The sequence below is a fragment of the Ambystoma mexicanum genome, chromosome 8 (assembly GCF_040938575.1).
Source record: "Ambystoma mexicanum isolate Mex_15411 chromosome 8, UKY_AmexF1_1, whole genome shotgun sequence".
Taxonomy (NCBI): domain Eukaryota; kingdom Metazoa; phylum Chordata; class Amphibia; order Caudata; family Ambystomatidae; genus Ambystoma; species Ambystoma mexicanum.
Window position 1 is genome coordinate 138398048 of NC_090929.1, and position 21212 is coordinate 138419259.

Here is a 21212-nt window from a genome sequence, read left to right on the forward strand (position 1 = left end):
GAGAAGAGTCATTTACTTTGTTCCTTGTGCGTATTCCCGCAGAGTAAGGTAATCGTTACACATTGGCAATTAGAGTGTCGCTGTGAAAGATCTCAGAGGATGCCCGAACATGTAGACTCTGTGGCGCTATTGGCCTATTGGAAACTTATAAGCACATAATGATCTCCTGTATACAATTCAGAGATGTATATGTGCAGTTTTTGACATGATATGTGTACACTTGAGTGTCAACATAGCTTTGTATAGGGTTTGGAAACAAGTCAAATCTTCCTTAAAAGAAATGGTATGAGATGCAAGTCGTGGTTTTGGAGGAATATGTAAAATACCCCTTTGAAGCTGGTAATCGAATTGGAAATAATTATAGGGAAAGCTAGGAGGTTACGGTTTTAGGATACAGTTCGAAGTTATGACATTGCAACATTAATGGATTGTAGTTGTACGTGAATTGTTTTTTATTAAGGTTATGTTTTTATGTATTTTTATGATTCCATGAAAAGTTCAATTTGAGCTGATATGCAATGGTTCATTGGGCAGCAATGATCCTCTGTAGCTGCATAGAAAATATATACATTCACAGTTTGTCACATAAGCTAATCTGATTGAGCTAGGATTTTGAATCTATTACGTCTAAACATGATTAGGGTTAGATATGTGTATGGGATCCATAAAGCAGACATACATTTACAGTTAGATATCTGGATGTTGAATCCATTAGAGTAAAATGTGATTGGATGTAGTGTGTGGATCTTGAATTCATTGGTGTTAAATATGATTATGATTCAATGTGTGGATTTGGAATCTGTTAGGGTTAAATGTGATTAAGGTTACATGCATGGATTTGGAATCCATCAGGGTTACATGTTACAAGTGATTAGGGTTAGATATGTTGATTTGAAATCCATTATGGTTACATGCGTTTAGAGTCTGATTTGAGGATCCAGAATCCATTAGGGGTTCATGTGATTTGGGTGTGATGTAAGGATTCAGAATCCATTAGGGGTTAATGTGATTAGACTGTGATGTGTGGATTTGAAAACCACTAGCGTTAAAGATAAGTCAAGTTTGGGGTCTCTGAAAGATGAGAGTAGAATGTACAGTCAAAATTATTTAGCTTTGGATGTATAACTTTGCCTATAACTAGCTATTACTTTACATTGCATAATCTAGGATTGTTTAACATGGTGTTCAAAAAGGTTGTTTTCTCCATGTGGTTTCCACACCTATTGCAAGTAATCATGCCAACTGACCAAAATCTTTGGTAATCACTGTAATTATCTGTATGGCAATATTAACATACATATCTATATCTATATATATATATATATATATATATATATATATATATATATATATATATATATATATTTTTTTTTTTCTTTTTTCTTTTTTTTTCAATGAAAACACTTTGTTAAAGGGATGTTATGGTTAAGTTGCACTAATAAAAAACCTTTGAAATTCACGGAAATAATGTTGTTAAAGGGACGTTATGGTTTAGTTGGACTAATAAAAACATATGAAATTCAAAGAAAAAATGTTGTTAAAGGGACGTTATGGTTCCAAGTAAAACCGAAAACCCCCAGAAATTCGCCAGTTATGGTAAACTAAACAACCATAACTCGCGCCACCACCGTGCACTGCTAAGACTAACACCCAGGACATCAAATATGACATCAAAAATGTCATTGATGACATCACTGATGACATCACATGTGAAATTAATTTTGATGAAAAGTCCCTACAATGAGTTGTGTTTATATTGTTGGTAACAAAATGTCAGGGGTGATCGGGAGAACTATCATGAACTCCTTAATCTATTAAAGAATGTACTCATCTAATATCATTGTATTGGAGTGTTGTTGTTAATACAGAAACCTAATCATATATAAACATAGGCAATAACTTCAGCATGCACCATAGAAGTACACTTTTTAAAATCTTGTAATTTTAGATAGTACAATAATGAATGCTACCTTATCAGAGTTTTGAGTAATGTTAAACATGTAATAGCTAGCTAACAGGTCAAGACTTACAACACTTGTGTTGGTACAAGCAATACATATGAAGAACCACAATACATACAAATCAGAGGCACACACAGGGAAACTAAAGTAAGGAAGAAAGAAACTGCATCATCAGAAAATGTTAATGACATTAACGTTTATCTTCATGTATACAAATGAATTGTGTGTTTGAGGCCTGATCATTATCCCATGTATGTGCACCATGAGCTGAGACCAAACCCTAAGGAAAGTACTTAAAGAACATATGACAAGGTTAACGTCTAGATGTATAGCACCTTTTTAAATTTTATTATTCTGACTGCCAGTGAACAAAACCACCTGGCCTATATATGTCAATGAACAAAAACAAGTGGCCCAGATATGTGATGTCATCAGTGATGTCCTCAATGACATTTGTGATGTCATCTTTGATGTCCTGGGTGTAAGTCTTAGCAGTTCACAGTGGTGGCGTGAGTTATGGTTGTTTAGCTTACCATAACTGGCAAATATGGGTTTTTTCGGTTTTATTTGAAATCATAACGTCCCTTTAACAACATTTTTTCTTTGAATTTCATAGGTTTTTATTAGTCCAACTAAACCATAACGTCCCTTTACCAAAGTTTTTTCAGTGAATTTAAAAGGTTTTTATTAGTGCAACTTAACCATAACGTCCCTTTAACAACGTTTTTTCATTGAATTTCATAGGTTTTTATTAGTGCAATTTAACCATAACGTCCCTTTAACAAAGTTTTTTTATTGAATTTCATAGGTTTTTATTAGTCCAACTTAACCATAACACCCCTTTAACAAAGTTTGTTTTTTTTCAGTGAATTTCATGGGTTTTTACCAGTGCATGCGATTTTCCTACAACTTACTAATATCATACTTACAGAATATAGCAATATTTGTGTCCAATTTACAAAGTGTCACCTTAAAACTCTGCCATTTCCCACCTTCTGGAATCATTTTTAACACTTCTATACACTTTTTACAACTATTTTAACTAGTTTTGCATCCGTAGACGTCTACGAACATCTGACATCATAGCGGACCTTCCGGACAGTGCCACATGACCATACGCAGCACGCGGCATGATGATGTGTCAGAGAACCCGTCCGCACTTAATGATAAGATCTCTGCTGGTGAATTTCTGGAGTTTTTCGGTTTTACTTGAAACCATAACGTCCCTTTAACAAAGTTTTTTCATTGAATTTCATAGGTTTTTATTAGTGCAACTTAACTCTAACGTCCCTTTAAGAATGTCTTTTCATTGAATTTCATAGGTTTTTATTAGTGCGACTTAACCATAACGCCCATTTAACAAAGTTTTTTCAGTGAATTTAATGGGTTTTTACCAGTGCATGCTATTTTCCTAAAACTTACTAATATCATACTTACCCAATATAGCAAATTTTGTGTCCCATTTACAAAGTGTCACCTTAAAACTCTACCATTTCCCACTTTCTGGAATCATTTTTAACACTTCTATACACTTTTTGCAACTATTTCAACTAGTTTTGCATCTGTAGACGTCTACGAACATCTGACTTCATAACCCCATACCATAGAAGTAACACAAGCGCAACATTTTCTCTTGTCCACCTACCCCTCCATATTAGTGTTTAGTTCCTCTTCCCTCATTTCCCTCCCCACCTTTCGCTCTTAGCTCTCCTGCCAAAAAAAAATACATCCAAAAACAACAAAAGAAATGTTCCTTTAGGAACCACCTTTCACAGTTAAAAAATCGAACTAAAAAAAAAACATATAGGGCCTCATTACTACCCTGGTGCTCCCCTAATGAAGGGGGCTGGTACGGGACCAGCCCCCTTCATTACGGGAACGCCGCTTACAAGCTTCCCATGGCGGGACCCAGATCGGACGCGTTGTAAAACCAGGCGTGCTTTCTGGGTCCCGCAAGGGGAAGAAGGAGGTAACAACGGGCCAGTTGTAATCTGCCCGTTGTTACCTCCATCCCCATTCCCATTGAGCCCTATGGGGGCTCAAATGGGAATGGGGTATGGTTCCTGCAAGGAGGAATTACTGGGTCCTCCAATGTTGGAAGGACCTGGTTATTCCTCATTGCAGGAAACCGGTAAATGAGCCCAGTTTGGTGGCAGCCATGGAGCTAATAGCTCCATGGCTACCGCCAAACTCGTAATGCAGGCCATAGACTCCATCTACTTTATATTTCTCAGTAAAGTACATAGACTAAATAAGATTTTCCAACATTTACATTTACATTTTGTGTCATGCTAATGGGAATATTGTGCCGTTCATCCTCCGTTCCAGGGATTGGAACAGTGAATACTGGCCCAGCAGCCCAAGTTATCATCCCAAGCGAAGCGAGGGAATATAACAAGGTCTCTGGACCATTATCCACCCTTTCGAGCCCCTGAAATGGGGGATGAAGGCCATTAGCCACCTAGGTTCCCAAAGCAGGTACCCGGGGTGCTAAAAAAGAGTATTTTTCTTCGAACACCGGGACGCCTGCGAGAGGGAAGGGAGGGGTTTCATACAGGGCCCCTCTTCGCTTTCCATGGCAGCCTGCAGAAGGCAAAAAGAGAACCCTATGACCATATTACCACGAGCACATTTTTCTTCCCTCTCAAATCAACCTAATTTCGAATAACTTTACCACAAAGCCAGTCCCAGGTGGACATGGACACTTTAATCCTATGTTTTGTCCCTTGTGGTCATGCCCAGTAGCCAGATTGTCTGGATCATTGACCTTATTCCATGACCCAGACAATCTGGCCACTGCCCATGGCCACAGGCTACCCCTCAGTCACTAAAAGTATACTGCTATTTTTTGTAGCTACATTATGACACTTTTCAAAAAATAAAACACTGGCACATTTCCAAAACCATGCTTGTAGGTCCTTACCAATGCTCCTTACGCAAGTTTGCTGGAAATCCACCCATGTTTTATTTTTTCAAAAGTGTCAAATGTATGCACATACAATCGTCATATGACCTAGCCCCCACTTGACCAAATCCATTCAGACTTTACGAAAAACATTTATATCTAGATCTATAATCTTTTTGCAAACCTTTGTGTAGATTTGTCAAATGGCACCACATTTATAAGCCTTTAAAATATTTTGGGCCCCCCCCCTCTAATTTTGTTCCCTCTTGACAGAATCCCACCAAACTTCACAAACTAATTTATATCTAGATCTATTATCAGTTTGCCAAATTAAGTGTAGATTCGTCAAATGACACCTTATTTATTAGCCATTACATTATTTTGGGAACCCTCTCTAATTTGCCCCCTCATGACAGAATCCCACCAAACTTTGTAAACTAATTCGGAATCAGGTCAGAAATATACATGCAAGATTTCATGCCGTTCTATTAAGTGGCGCCAAAGTTATAAGCCATTGAAGAACTGCATTTTACCAACCCTGTAATGCTTAGGTGTCCGTGAACTTTTCAGGACTGTTCGCGAACTTCCAAACTGTTTGTGGACTTTCACGGCAAAAAACACCCTTTTTTTGTTTCTTGCAGCCTATCCCATTCCATCCTCGTCACCCCTCACATCCCCAGAGATTATTTGATAAGTTTGACAAGTGCAATGTTGTGTTTTTTTATATGTTTTTATCACGATGTCTGTGAATCCAAGATGGTGGGCGTTTCCAAAAATCTGACGCACTTTACACTTTTCGACATCCAATCAGCGAACATGTTGCATGTCCGCGGACATGACGCAAGCTGATTAACCAAAAAGTGCTCTTCCTATGGGATTAGCAATTTAACCATAACTACACGGCCACTACCGTGGGCTGTGTAATATATATATATATATTTTTTTTTTTTTAAATCATGCTTACTTTCCATGTGAGAGTGCTATGTGAAAAGTCAACCTTGCCTTTTTTACAAGTGGAGCATAAAAATGAAACTCTATGGATAATTAGCAATAGGAGGACAGGATTCAAGATAACATGTCCATGTCATAAAGGTGCACCCATTGCTGGCCCAGTTAGAGGCAGGGCATCTTACCAATGGCGTTAGGAACCTGGTTCCAGCTGAACTGGAAGTCCGACGCTGAGCTCAGCATCAGGGGAGAACCTCCGTTGAAAGGACAGAGCTTTTTGTAGTGGCAAAGATCTGTGAAAAGAGACAGGGGTTATTTTCGGGGCAGAAGAGGGCATTGACATCACAGGACAGCATCACTGACACTCGTGACATTTATTTTAGAACCTCAATCAAATCTCGCAAAACAAAGTCTGTAAAATATATTTTACTGTATATTTATCACATTTCATAAGATGCAAAATCAGAAACATCAGTGGTCCAACCGTACAACATGTATCTACCATTAAAAAACATTCAAACATGTAATTTGTTTATTTGTATTTAAAAGACAGAATGGGTTATGCTCATGACAGCTGCCCAAAAAAAGCAGCCAACCTATTATGTGAACATGACTACATTGTAATGTGTTTGTGGTAATAACTCTATGGTGCAGTGATCAAATTTGAATAATTAAATTTTTCAATGTGCCTACTTTTACTGTGTACTGAGAGAGGAAGTCATTCAATTGTACATTATGTACTCATGGTGCAGTTATCAGAATGGGACCTCAACTCTTGTTCATATCGTATACCATAGATTCAACCAAGTACATTCTTTGTGGTAATTTAGTTTGTCAGAATTACTTAATTGGGGAAGTAAATGTATAGTTGCTTTTTTAAGCGGTAGAAGGTATAGGGAGCTGGATGGTGGAGAGTTTGGGCGGCAGTGAAAGGGGAAGCAGTGCATCAGGTGCCTCACTTAAAAAATTGTAAAAATATTTGAAGTCATTCTGACGAAGTACAGACCTGGTGGGCTGAACGGCACCCACTCGCAGAACTCGTAGTTTGCCGGTCCGGAAACAACAGTACTGGCAAGCTTACCGGTACTGTTGTTTCCGGACCGGCAAACTCATAATGAGGCCCAACTGCCTCATTATGGGTCCGGAGGTAACCTTGCCGGTGCTACTAGTCGGTTGCCGCTGGACCCATAAAAAATTACTGGTGCCTGACTTCCCAAGGCCTCCAGGTTATTCGAAGTCCGGCGGCTGGGAAGTCAGGCGCCAGTAATTTCATTAATTTCCATTCCCATAGAGTCCTACAAGAGTATAGGACTCTATGGGAGTGTGGACACAGAAGCACCGGCACCATTGTTAATAGTGTTGGTGCTTCTGTGATGGCTTTGCCTGCCATGACTGCTGTGTCTGGCAGGGTCAAACCCGTAGTCTGCCGGTCCGGAAACAATGCTGCTGGTGACCTTACTGGCACCCATATTTCTGGACTGGCAAACTTGTAATGAAGCCCACGTTTCTCTGAATCACTGGCCCTCATTCGAAGTCTGGTGGTATCCCGCTGGTAAATCCATCAGGATATGACCAGATGGTATTACCGTTAATGGCACTTGGTCTGCTGGAATTACCGGCAGGTGCCGGTAAGTACTGAAATTCCCCATTGCGTGCAGGGTATTTCCGGCACTAGTAATACTGGCATTTTTCGGTGGTGGGGTGGCAGAATTACTGGCAGCATAGAGCTGCAGGTAAATCCGGCCACGCCACCACCAGACTTGTAGTTTTCCCTTACAGTAACGTGCCAGTAAATGGTATTAACAACACGATAATACTTCACCGACAAAAATGTAATGGGGCACGTCTCTTACAAAGCGCAGACCTGCTCTACATCTCACACTTCCTTCATTAAGAGGCCATCTCTCCTTCACAGAGAGGCCACCTTACTGAACTGGAAGCCCTCTCTCAATCACATCACATAGATATTGATTAGGGGGGCCCCTGATTGGAAGTTGGGGAATGTTGTCCTTCATTGTTAACACATAGCCATAGTGGTCTTCGGTGTATTAAGACTTTTGTCGGATATGTTTATTGATGTGTGACTATTTGTTTGATTAGCTATGTTTTCATGTTAGAATGGGTGCATTGTTGATAATTATTATCCGATATAATATTGTTAAAAAAAGAACATTTCACATTCTGTTGTTCCTGCAGATACAAGAAATAAAACAGAAATATGACTGGAAATGCCTATCGATCCATACATCTATGAACATCCATCTCATTCTGTGCATCCCATTGTCCAGGTTTACAGAGGACCCAAGTGCAGAGAAATAGAGGCAGAGAGGGAAAGACAAAACAATATACAAACGAGGTGGGCTGGTGATGCCAACTCGAACCCTTCGTACCAGCCTCACATTTCAGAGCCACACCTTTGTCCTTTGCAACCTCGATAAGGGCACACCCCCTTGCTAGTCTCACAGCCTGCTGAGTCTATTGAAAGGCATCTGAGTTTCTGTAGCCCGGTTCTTCAAAGTATCAACGAAATGACCACCTCACAGCCATCTCCCAAGGAGCAGTATTGGCCACTTCTCCAGGACCGCATCATCATTAGGATAGCCTGCACCACCTAAAAGGCAGTGAAAACCCTCTGACCCTTGCCGACAAATTCACCATATCCAGAGACCAAAGCAATACAAGAAGTCACATCATCATCGTCAAGCTGGAAAACCGGAAATGCTAGCATTCCCTTGCTATACTCAGCAGTAGGGCAACATAGCAACGCAACAGTATGGCTTAAGTTCAGGAAGGACCTGTAGACATCCCAGCGGCTGCTGATTTCAGGACCTTGTAAACACGCTGCTCCTCCACCCTCACCTCTTACCCATATACTGCAGATCCTGCTAATATTGAGTTCCTCCCCCACTATTGTACCATGTTCCATTGCTCACAAGTGGCTGGGCTCATTATGAGTGTTCCGGTCTGGTAAAAATACTGCAGAAAATGACGGTAATACCGGCTCTGGCATTTTTCTTTTTAAACTTTGTTTTTATTGAACAGGTTTAAACATTGCAACAAAACCAGGAAACCCTGGCCAATGCTCACTAGAACCATTACAAGAAAAACATGTCGGAATGAACACCCCTCCTGCTCCTCCCTCCCACCCTCACTTAAGCTTATCGGGCTCCATCGAGTGGCGAACATACAGAGACATGGGAAAAAGATCATCATCAAAATATTAAACCACCCTATACTCAACGGCTGACAGTGTGGGGGCCAGGTCCATGTTCGTGGAGAGGGGCAACAGGTCCAAATCCATTAGGAAGACCTACTGGAAAAAACATAGGGCCTCCTTACGCTCCTCAAGGCTACAGTCTCATAGCTTCACATTGTTCGTTTAAAAGAACTCCCATCCAGTCCTGCACAAAGGATGATATAGCATTGTTGGTAATTGCAGACAGTTTTTCATACGTAAAGATTGCCCACAACTTGTTGAGCCACTCCGCTTTGGAGGGAGCGGAAGCGCTCTTCCATTTTTGAGCTAGGGCAAGCCTCCCCGCCCTCAACATTGCCACCACTACCTTAGGGAAAGCCGACTGGTCGGATTCGGGCATAGGCGTGTCCAGGAGAACCTCCAGGGGGTTAAGGGACAGACCCAAACCCCCAATATCCTTGATCCAGCTAAGCAGTTACGGACCAGTACACACTGATGACTCGGCATTCCCACCAGATGTGAAACCAAGTACCACGCTGCGAACACAGCCTGGTGCACGTCAGGGGAACACCTTCAAACATTCTAGACAGAACAACAGGGGGCGATGCCAGGAATGAAGAATTTTAAAACTGTGTTCCATAGCGGAGGTGTACAATGACCCTGAAAAGATGGATTTAAAGACCACCCTCCATGTTGGCTCCTCCACAGGTATTCCAAGCCTTGCCTCCCATGTTCTTTTAAATACCTGACGGCCTTCTAGGTTTGCTGTATTGAGAACGTTATATATTCTAGAGAGGGAGCCCTTCCTGGACCTGGGTTCCACCAGAACTTTCTCAAAAGGGGAAAGGGGAAAGGGGACGAGTCAGGTCAGTCCGCCACTTGGGATTGGTAACTATCCCTTTCAGGCGAAGGTATTGGAAAACTGTGGGGGGCTTGTCACCCATTGCCTCAGTGAGTTGATCGTATTCAATAAAAGCACCCTCACGGAAGAGTTGCGCTGCCCTCTCCAACCCTTCGTCTGACCAGATTTGAGAGTCTCGGAAGCCTCTAGCCGAGGTCGAGAGGGGGACCCCATAAAGACGAAAGGGGGGAAGGCCAGGAAGAGAGTTGTTAGTTTTCCTTATTAGGCCTCCAGGACTCCCACAAGACAGCCAGGGTTGGGTGAGACGTAAGGCCAGCCAGGAGGAGTTTGGGAGGGGCCCATAGGAGATCTCAAATTTTTTTGGGATGGGAATGGCTGTCTTCCAGGAAGGTCCAGTAGGTGCCTAACTGATCACGCATATGTTCCAACATCACTTGCAATTGTGCAGCCTCATAGTATAAGCTCAAGTTGGGAAGCCCAAAACCTCCCTGGGACCTGGGCAGGGTCAAAGTGGAGAATTTAATTCTCGCCCTTCTGCCATTCCAGATAAAGCGGAGGAGCCGAGATTGTAGCTCTCCAAAGAAGGATTCCGGGACAAGGGTGGGAAGGGTCGCAAAAGGATAAAGGAGCTGAGGAAGGACATTCATTTTGACTGTGGTCATGCGCCCAAACCATGAGAGGGTGAGGGAGGCTGCCATCGGCATTATACAGGACCTGGTCACATTAATTTTGAGCCCCGAAAATCAACCAAAGAAGCCAATGAGATCTAGCAGCCGAGGGAGCGATTCCTGGAGGGAAGCCAGGTAAGCTAGTATGTCATCTGTGAACAATGACAGTTTGAATTTGCATTCATTGCACTGAATTCCCATAATCCCACTGTCTGCCCTAATCGCAATAGCAAGGGGCTCTATCGCCGCCGCATACAGTAGGGGGGACAGGGAACACCCCTGGCGGGTGCCTCTGGAAATGTGAAAAAGAGTCGATGTGCAACGATTAACCAAGACTCTAGCCATGGGACCATTGTATAAAGCTGAGACCCAACCGCAGAACCTCTCGCCCAAACCCGTTTTTTGGAGACGCGGTCGAAGGCCTTTTCTGAGTCCAGCGAAAGGAGATAAATCTCCATGTTTTGCCTCCTAGCGTCATGCATTAAGTCCAGCGTCTTCCGCACTTTATCTGAGTCCTGCCGACTGGGAATGAAACCAACTTGGTCACCATGGACCAGGGATGGAAGATGCTTTTCCAGCCTATTGGCCAGGAGTTTAGCAAGGATTTTAACATCCGTATTGAAGAGGGAAATGGGGCAGTATGACGGACATAGGGATGGGTCTTTCCCCTTCTTAGGGAGAACTACGATGAGGGCAGACATCATGCACTGCGGAAGGACCCCCGTGACCAGGGCAGCGTTGTACATTTTGGCCATGAAGGGGCCAGAGTGGAGCGGAAAGTTTTATAGAACAGCACCGTGAAACCATAGTCCCCCGGGGCTGTACCACTCTTTAGAGAGGAGATTGTTTCCACTACTTGCTGCGGGCTGATGGGGAGCTCCAAGGGTTCTGCCTTCTCAGGCAGGAGACAGGGAACCGGCAAGGAATCTAAGAACCGATCTACTATGGAGCAATCCCCAGAGTATTCCGAAGAGAATAAGCGTTCATAGTATTGCCTGAATTGGTCTGCTATGGTGTCGTCTCTGAGAATGTTTTCCCCTCCCGGAGTGCGAAGGGACTTCACTTTTTCTCCTTTCTCGATATATTTCTGCTTTAGAAAGGCCAATTTCCCTTCCGTTTGACCCACAAGGAGGGCTGCTAGCTTCTATTTGAGCTGTTGTAATTCTTCCCATTTACCCGGAAACATGTGTGACCTCAATTTCCCCCCAGGTTGAATAGCAGCAATTTTCTCCCTCAGTTTTTTTCCTCGCGACCCCTTTCCCTCTTCCTCCTCGAGCCCATCTCTATGACAGTGCCTCTAATGGTAGCTTTGAAGGCCTCCCAGACCTCCATGACACCCACTTCCCCATTATCATTAATGGCAAAATAATCCTTAATGGCGACCAGGGGCGCTTGCCTCAGATCGTGGTCCTGCAACAAGAGGTTGTTACACTGCCAACGGGACCCCGTGGAGGGGGGGATGCCCAACTTGACCTTAACCAGATCGTGGTCTGACCATGGAACCACCTCCACTCCAGATATGAGGAACTGTGCCTGTAATGAAGAGTCTAGCAGGATATAGTCAATTCTGGAGAGCGTCATGTGCGACTTCGAGAAACAGGTGAATCAGGGATCACAGCCCTGTTGCGGAATGTGCACATCTAATAAACCTAGTTCCCCATTAACCCTATGGAATGTCGTGGCCAGCCTTCTCTGGAGGGGAGAGTCTGACGAAGGGTTGAGAGATTTCCTATCCTTCTCGGGACAGAGAACCATGTTAAAATCTCATCCTACCAATAGGCTCCCTTCAGCAAAAGCAATGACCCTCTCCTTCATCTCCTCCCAGAAAAGGTCTTGTGCCTCGTTTGGGGCATATACACACACTAGGGTGAATAGTTTGCCTCTCACATGCTGTCACGACCCTCGCCCAAAACCCCCTCTGGCAAACGCATTGGCCAGGTGGAGTCAGGACTCGGGCCTCTAGAGCCTGGCATCCTCTTCAAAAGCCCTCATGGGCCAGTCCTGGCGCCTATGGCGCCAGGCTCATACACCATGAAAAACAATGTGCTTGGGAACTACTTTATTGTATTGTCAGCCAACATGGAGGCATCCACATAGCTTGGTTCATAAGAACCAAGCTATGCGGTCTAGTGTTTTGGGTGTGGTAGCCTAGGGACTACTTTACCTGGACTATTTTGTTAGGCTATTTAAACCACACCTGAGCAAGACAACACGCTTCGCGTTACTTTGCAATTTGCAACGTGAGGCTCACCGTGTCCAGCTATTCCCTCGAACCTCGGAGAAACAGAACCTGCAAGGAGACAAAAGGAACATCATTAGCAGCAGCACCTTACCTGCAGTCTTCATCTTTAAACACTTGCAGCTACTGAGAACAGCTTCCTCGAATCTGCATGCCTCCCGGACAGAACAACCTGAAAGAGGAAGATAGAGGCAACATTAAAGAAAGCAGTAGAGACATTTACAAATTACGAACTGCTCAAAAGGCTTACCTGGCTGGTCGCCTCTCGGCTGGCACCACTCCGGACATTCTACTCGCGCTGAAGAACACCGCGACCTACAAGGAAGGAAAACACAGGTTAGCAAAGGCAATACTTTGCAGCGCTGCGCATAGCGCTTAGTTACCGCATCATAGCGCTCTTAATGCACCATCATTTACCAGCGGGGCTCAACCAAGCCAGTTTACTGCGTTGAAGCTCTGCATACCTAAGGGAGAAAAAAGAGACATTTTAAACAAAGAAAGGCATGCAGGATAGCAACAAAACTAAAGAACAGCAATAAGACCTAGCTGAACAATATCAAACGGGCCGGCGTCAGTGAAGTAACTGGACCGCACTCACCCATGAAAGACAACGTGCCCCTTCAAAGAAGGCAGGACAGAGAGCATGCCTAATTCTACCACAAGGTGAGGAGAGGGCGCCAGAGGGACTGAAAGCATACGGGGTGGAGGGAGGATACTTACCCCAGTCGGTCAGTCTTGAACTCAGTCCTCCTGTATTTTCAGGCAGAACATTCCCCGCAGACCACATCAGAGCAAAGCTGAGAAGCATACCAGTGAGTAACCCGGCTGGGTGGCGTCCCTGTGGATACCTGCTGAGCGTAACACATGCCTCTTGACCACGGGCCTCATTCCGAGATTGGTGGTAGTCATGGCACTATTTACGCCATGACTGCCGCCAATAACGGGTCCGGCACCGGTGTTGTGCAATGGGAATTTACCGGTGTAGTCCGACCCTGGCGGGACCGGTAAGTCCCCATTGCACAAACCATTCCCCATTCCTATTGAGCCCCGATAGGGTTCAATGGGAATGGGGAGGGCGCTAATAACGGGCTCGCGACTTGCAAGCCCGTTATTAGCGCCCTGGTCCCTTAGCAGGACCCGTAAGGGACGTGTGGTCGGACCACACATTCTTTACAGTCCCTGCCAAGGGACCTTGGAATCGGGCGGTAAGGGCTTACCGGCACCGGTCTCCTTACCGGTGCCCGGTATCCCTTACCGCCCACCTTGTAATGAACCCCTATGACATAAGCAGCCTTCTGTATCGGTTTCATGCGTGTGGGGCATGAAGTGGACCTCGGCCGAAACCAGAAGGGCAACTCCTCTTTTCTTGGATTTATATGGGGAGGTGAACACGTATGGAATGGCTCTAGCCTTAAGCTTAGGAACTTGCGTTTCTTGCACAAATAAAAAATGAAGTCAAAGCCTGGAGAATTCCCTTACCACCAATGACCTTTTAGTTGGGGTGTTAAGGCCCGCGCATTCAGCGACCCCACTGTCAGCGAGAAAAGTGTATCAGCCATTGAAAAAAAGCAAGCAGCCCATAGCTCCACCTAAGGAGCACGTTGTATCCTTTCCCCCACATTGCATGCGTGCACAAAACTCTAACAAACCGACACCCGTAAGGCACAAGCCACCCGCGAGGCCCGACAAGCAGAGAAACATGCTCCCCCAACTTAACTCAAGCGGTCTTAGCCACCCTCCACCCAATCCCTCCCCAAACAGCTGGATACGGTGCGACACCAACTCGCCGCAAAGCCAGACCACCAGTGTTCCCCTCCTCCGAGCCTGTTAGAACAATTGAAAAAACAACCAGAGCCCTCCACCCCCCAGTGACAATTAGCGATCATTGTGCAAACCCCACCACCACAGTGCAACAGAAACTTGTGTAAAGAGAGCCTTTCGCACTATGCCATCCAGCCGACAACAGGCAAAAACAGGTAGATTAGGCCTTCTTCTGACTCACGGGCGCCAACCGAATACCCCCATGAGAGCCTCAGGAGTTGGGAGAGTTCGGTGACGGCGGAGCGATCCTCCTGAATTTCCTGTGCCCTCGGACTTTGCGTCTTTCACTGGCAGACTTGGAGCTTTGAGGGCCAGTCGGGGCCCGCTCTTGAACCGCTTCAGTGTGGTCCTTGCTTGGCTCACCCAGGAGCTCTTGGGAAACCCTTCGGATGTCCTCCTCCGTAATCAAAGTGTATTTGAAGCCCTCAAGTTCAAAAGAGAAGGAAAAGGGATAGCCCTACCTGTAACAAACTCCTTTAGCTTGAAGCATTTTTGTCAGGGGGGAGCAAAGCCGCCGTCTTGCCAATGTAAACGCTGACAGATCTTGGTAGATCGAGATTTGCGCACCTTCCCATTCAACTGGGCCCCTCCTTCGTGCCAGCTCCAGGATTTTATTCTTCTCCAAAAAGTAGTGGAAGCAAACCAAGACTGATCTGGGACCTCTGTTGGCTGCGCCTGCTCTATGTGCCCTGTCAATGGTAGGCTCGTTGGTGTTGGCCTCCTCGAAGAGAGAACTAACGACAGCTTTGACAGCCTTCACAATGTCCATTTGCGTTTCACCTTCTCGATCCAGAAAGCCTAGGAAGCGCAGGTTGCACCGACGCTCCTTATTTTCCAAGTCATCTATTTTCAAGGAGCATTTCTCTTCCCTCTCTTCCAGTTCCACCAGGCGCATTTCAAACTGAGATTCAAGAACACCCAATGAGGCAGAGTTGGCTTCCAGGGCCTGAACCCGGTCATCAATGGTATCAACGTTTGTGTCTAGCTTGTCCAGTTGCACTGCTATGTCTGCCCTAAAGCCCCTGATTTGCTCTAATAGGGGAGCCATACCCTTGGTGACGGAGTTAGCCTCCACAGAATCCAGGTGCGAGGGCGCTGTCATGGCGAGACGAGGGGGAGAACAGGGAGATGACCAGCGATATTTCTGGAGGGACTCCCCCAGCTAATGGAGACTCCTGGCACCCCACTGTCCAGCCCAGGCCCCTTTTAATGGAGGTCGAGGGGGCCGAGGGGCAATCCAACCAAGTGGGCCTCTGGGGGACCGACCCACCGTTGTGAGTCACTGGTGGCTGTCACGCAGCAAGGCACTATGAAGAGGGTGGTCGCCAGCTAGGGGGCCCCAAGCAACCACCCGGATGAGGGGCAAATTTGGGGGAAGGTAGGCCAGCAGTAACTACCGGATTACCGGGGGCACTGCTCTGGAGCTCTTGATGCGCAGCCCCACCTGTATGTTGCTGGAAGATGATCTGGCAGCCGCTGCGTCCAATCCAAGCGACCACAACCCTCTCCCTGCCTCCACCTCAGGAGCAAATTGGGGGGGAAGCCCAGCAGACCCTCAATGACTCCTTAAAAGGGAAGGGCCCTAATCACCTCCTTTCTGGCCGGCCAGGCCCAACGACACCAGAACAGTCACTGCCGGGAGGCGCCGCTCATCCACCCCTCTACACCGGGGTTCAACCTTCTGCACTTATTTGTCCCACTGGTCTCCGACCGATGCGTGGGCCTAATGTGGGACCCCTGGGCCGTGTAACCGCATCCCATGCCAGGGGCCCCCACACCGGAAGGTTAGCACTGGCACGATGTTGCGTTGCGGCAGGGGAGTCACCGGCACAGTTCCTCCGTTCTGGGCGGGGGTGGGCTCCCACCCACCCGAAGGTCACTGCAGTGCTTTCCCCCTGCTCCAGCAGAGGGGGACAGGAGGAGCAAATAACTGGGGCAAGCTTCTCCTGCCCTTGGCCCCGGCACGCACTTAACAGTTTAGGGGTAGGCGGGGCGCTCCTGCGCCGGCTGCACTGCTCTTCCCCACGGTCGCTCACCTGTCAGCTAGAGTGCTGTGACACAGTCCTGCATGATGGGCTGTCCCTCCCATTCTCTTCTCGGGCCCCTCTGACTACAATTCAGACGGTCACCCGCTGTGCTCCTGGGCTCCCGCCGGGGGATCGGTAGGGGTGGGGGGGAAGCCTGACACTCGGTACCACACACGGCTATCAGGCCACACACGGCCCGCGTCGACAGGCTGCTTTGGCCGGGCCCGACACCTGTCCCGTGGCTCTAGAGCTCTGCCTACCACTCCGCCGGGCCGAAACTCCAACAATTCCGAGGCTAGAAGAACCGGAGTTGGGCCACCAGGTGCACCGGGGGCTAGGACGACCATGGGGGGGTTCAGAACTCACTTCTGGAGAGGGCCAGAGGGGCTCAGAACCCCACTACACGGCTCAGAGGAGGAGCTTGAGCCGGATGCTTCAGTCCATCTTGGCACCCCCTGGTGGTCTCCAGCTTTTTTACTGCACTTGCACACTCCAGGTTTGTCAGTAGGGGCTCTGATCCACCAGCAGGCCTGACCTGTTGGTAGTTCTGGCCCCTACCGCAAATAATTGCCACGATCACCAGCAGTGGTAGTACCGGTGCTGGTGACGGCAGCCAACCCCTTCCATGGAGTCCTATGGAACTTTCTTGAATGGGAACTTACCGCTGTTGCCGGCACACGTAATATCCCGGTGATACTGAGATATTGGGTGCCGGTAATGGTATGGGGAGTTTGCCGATAACCCGCCGTAATTACCGGCAAACACTTTGCACAGTATTAGCACGAGGGCAAAAATTGCCCTAGTGCTAAAAAACATTCTTTCAATGCAATTTTTCCACCGGGGCAAAATGTGCTCTACTCCTAATACTGAACGGTATTCGCGCTACGCAATGAATTTGCCCTGCTGCAACAATAATGCGTTTCTTTAATAAGGTCCTAGTGGTGACACTGTGCAAAAGTGCACTGGCCCCCGGTGCAAACATTTCTGTAATATGGCCATACGGCCCCTGCTGTGGGAGCGCAATAGAAACCCCTTTCAGAAAACACACAAGAGAAAGAGTGGGAGAAATGTGTTTATGTTTGATAACTATCTATGCAATTGGAATGTGTTGTGATTTCTTTTGTTACATTTTGATTAATACTTGTGTTGGGCCCACACAATGCCTCACCGCCTCCACCATTTTATTTTCCTATTTTCTTAAACTGTTCCCACCCTTTTGCTAACTCAATGTGGTGGTTTGGAAGCATTTCCATTGCCCACTGCATTGCCAGCCTATCACACTCCGATTCTTTCTGCTCCCCAAATTGGAATACGGACCTTCGTGTAACCCCCATCCCACCCCCCACACTTTATTGACACTCTGTCGCCTGTGAGGGCTGGTAGCAGCAGAGCACTCGAAGGGTCGGAAACAAACTATTATCGGGAACTATCGAGATCAGCTTAGGCGCTTTTAAACTGCACTCACGATGCCTGGGCAACATGGGGTTGCGGCTTCACTAGACTGGAAACCATCTCCTTGCTCCCCGTCAAGCCTCTCTCTCATCACGCTACAGGAGTACTTGAAGACATTCCCGTAATGCCCTTGACATTATTTTTACTGTTGAAAAATGCAGAATCCAAAGCACTTAACAACAACCTCTACTCTTTTAGAAATGGCAATGTCTTCTACTGCGCATGCGCCACGCCGCATCTTTGAACTACCCTATTGATTTCCTGTCCGTCAGATTTAACATCAGAAGGTTGTTTGGACATGTCTGGGAAAGCTCTTTCTGCAATCGGGCAAAGGAATTCACAAGCATGTTTTCAAAACCACCTTAATAATGTGTTCAGTTATGTTATGACAGCGCTCTTCTCATATGACATGAAGTGCTGTCAGATCACAGATATAATAATGAACACCTTCCAATGCCACCACCTCACAAATGCCACGACTTGCCTATTCTTATCCTACTGCAAAGTAGTTATGACTCTTTAGGTATGTCCTCTGGCATCCTCATTCCCCCCGCCCCCCCACCCCCCAGCAGAAGAATCTGGCAGGAATCGGCAGACTGATACGTTGCTCGTAGGTTAGCCTAGTCCTGTGGGATTTTATAATTGGTTATTTATAATGCGCTTAATACCCAGCGGTTTATAAGCACGGACTCGGGGATCGAACCTGTGTTGATACAAGTCGTCTTGCTTCCAAGGCGAGCACGTCGCCCCAACATCAGGTGCGTGTGGCTGGGAAATGGGGCTATGGCGCACACATGTAGTGGTTCATGGGACGCATCACGCCATGTGGGCACAGTAGCCGGATATTTTCCCTGGCACGGTGCCCTAAGCATCCCACATTGCCTCAAATCACAATACTAGATGCTACTATAGAACTCACTCTCAACCCTGAGCATGGTGCCCCCACACAACAAAACAGAGCAAGAACCATGTGTAAGGCACAATAAGGCCTCACAAATTGCAGACGCCTGTCAATTCTACTCTCAGCAGATCAGCATACATCCACTGTATGCAGATCCAGCTGTGGTTAGCACGAATGCCGGTGGTAACAGCACAGTAAATACTTGTGCGAGAAACTGGGCAGTGGCCCAAAGTCCCAGTTAAAACTGATACTCGGCTGAAATGTTGAAATTCTGTCCACTTGGCATTCTCGCGGGCAGGGATGAAGGATAATGAGACACATTATGGCAATAACACCTTATCCGGCTGTCCGGATCGTGTGTTATTGCCATTAACACTGCAGGTTTCCAATCCGGAAACCGGTCGTGCTGATGGCAATGTATATTCTCTGAATGAACAGGACGTCTCGCAGTGCTCCATTCATTCAAAGAAAATACTGACTGAAGATGAAGTGCTGTCAGATCACAGATATAATAATGAACACCTTCCAACACCACCACCTGACACATTTAGGGGAGGAAGGATAGCTCAGGAGCAACACGTGCGCAACACAAGTTCGAATCCCGATCCGGTGCTTAGAAAGCACGCATTGGTATGAAGAGCATTATAAAAGAACAATGATAGTTAATTATAATGGCCGCTGTGGAGAGGGAAGGCGGCTGCGCTAGTGCCACCACCAATAAGGTGAGGTAGCGGGGGACATGGTGACAGGAGGCAGTTGGAAGGGTGGGGGGAAAGATGGTGGTATAGGGAATCAGAGGTTAGGGTGCTTGGAATGCACGCTGAGATCATGGGATTTCAGATCACGATCTGAGAAACCTGATTGGTTGGCTCCCCCACCCAGGTGCTAATGAAACATTAAACGTAGGGAATTAGATAGTTAGGAAATGTGATCAATAGAAGCAAAGCCACTGGAGAAACCATAAGAGTTTGGCAATACAAAGCAGTGGAAATATGACACAGAGGAAATTGAGAGCCTGAGAGAACGATGAAACTCGGAGAAATGAGATTCAATGGAAAAGAGAAACAGAACAATATGAGATACATGGGGAATATGACCACTGAAACTACATGACAAGGAGCCACTGATCCAAGTGGTAAAAGGCAACTGAAAGAGTAGCTATAGCTGTGGAAATGCTAAACCTGATCAATTATATTGGCCTCTTCCTTCAGATACTTGAGAAATGTGATTGATTGCTGGCTGATTGGAAGTGAAGCTACTTTGGAAAAATCAATGTCATTCAGAAATGTGACATTGGGAAAAGCAGTCAGCAATAGATGATGCAGTGTGAACTGAGGAAACATAGATACTGGAAACAACAGAAAATAGTGAATAATACATAAATAGAGTACTGGAAGTACACAGGAAGACATTTGGCATTAAGCGAAATGATAACCAGGACGAATGAGACAGTTGGAATATAAGATAGCAATGAAAATGACACAGGGGAACTGTCATGGCAAAGTTAGGCAGCATTAGATCTTACAGAAAATGTATGATACACTTTATAAAAGGGGGCCTTTGGGGAGACAACTCACTTTTGGGGCAAGGGGGCAAGGAGCTGATCAAATTCAATACATTTGAAAGTGACAATTGAAAGTGAGGGAAATTCCCCATGTGAAGGGGGGGGGCACAGTTGTAAAAAACGAAGTAAACAAGCTAGCAGGAAAATAAAATTAAAATGGGGTCACGGACAATGAAGAAATATGATCCCGGCAATACAGGGTCACTCTGGAAAATAAGACACTCAGGAACCTGGTGCAATGAGAAACTGGAGAAAAGTGAGAGAATGAGATCTGCAAGAAGCTCATCTTGGTGAAAGTAAAAGCTTGGAAAACGATAAGACTTGTAAAATGAATTACAGGTTTTTTTTAGAAATGTTATGCCAGGACAATAAGGTGGCACAGAGGATGAAATGAAATGATGAGAAAATGCCACACACGAACAAGTGAGTGGACAGAGAAAAGGGGAATCTGGGAGGACTGATGCACTAGAGAAAATAAAAATCTCACAAGAAGTGACACTGGGCATTTGACTACTGGAGAAATTGAAGAAATGTCACTAGGAAACCAACTAGGGTATTAAGAAATTGGGAAAAAGTAGTAAATGTGGAATACATTCTGTAAACTGTTAGGGCAATGGTGAGACCTCGTGGGAAACATAATAGCTGGTTAGCTGGAAGAAAGACCCTGC

The 21212-nt window shown here is 46.0% G+C and overlaps 1 protein-coding gene across 4 annotated transcripts in view; it reads right to left on the bottom strand.

Annotated features, from left to right (window-relative positions):
• GARNL3 (GTPase activating Rap/RanGAP domain like 3) overlaps positions 1-21212 on the bottom strand; it is a 1295083-nt gene that overhangs the window by 198699 nt on the left and 1075172 nt on the right. For all 4 annotated transcript variants that reach the window (XM_069609500.1, XM_069609499.1, XM_069609501.1 and 1 more), the window contains one exon: positions 6000-6107. In XM_069609500.1, coding sequence (XP_069465601.1) covers positions 6000-6107 — 108 coding nt within the window. The remainder of the gene's footprint in view (positions 1-5999; positions 6108-21212) is intronic.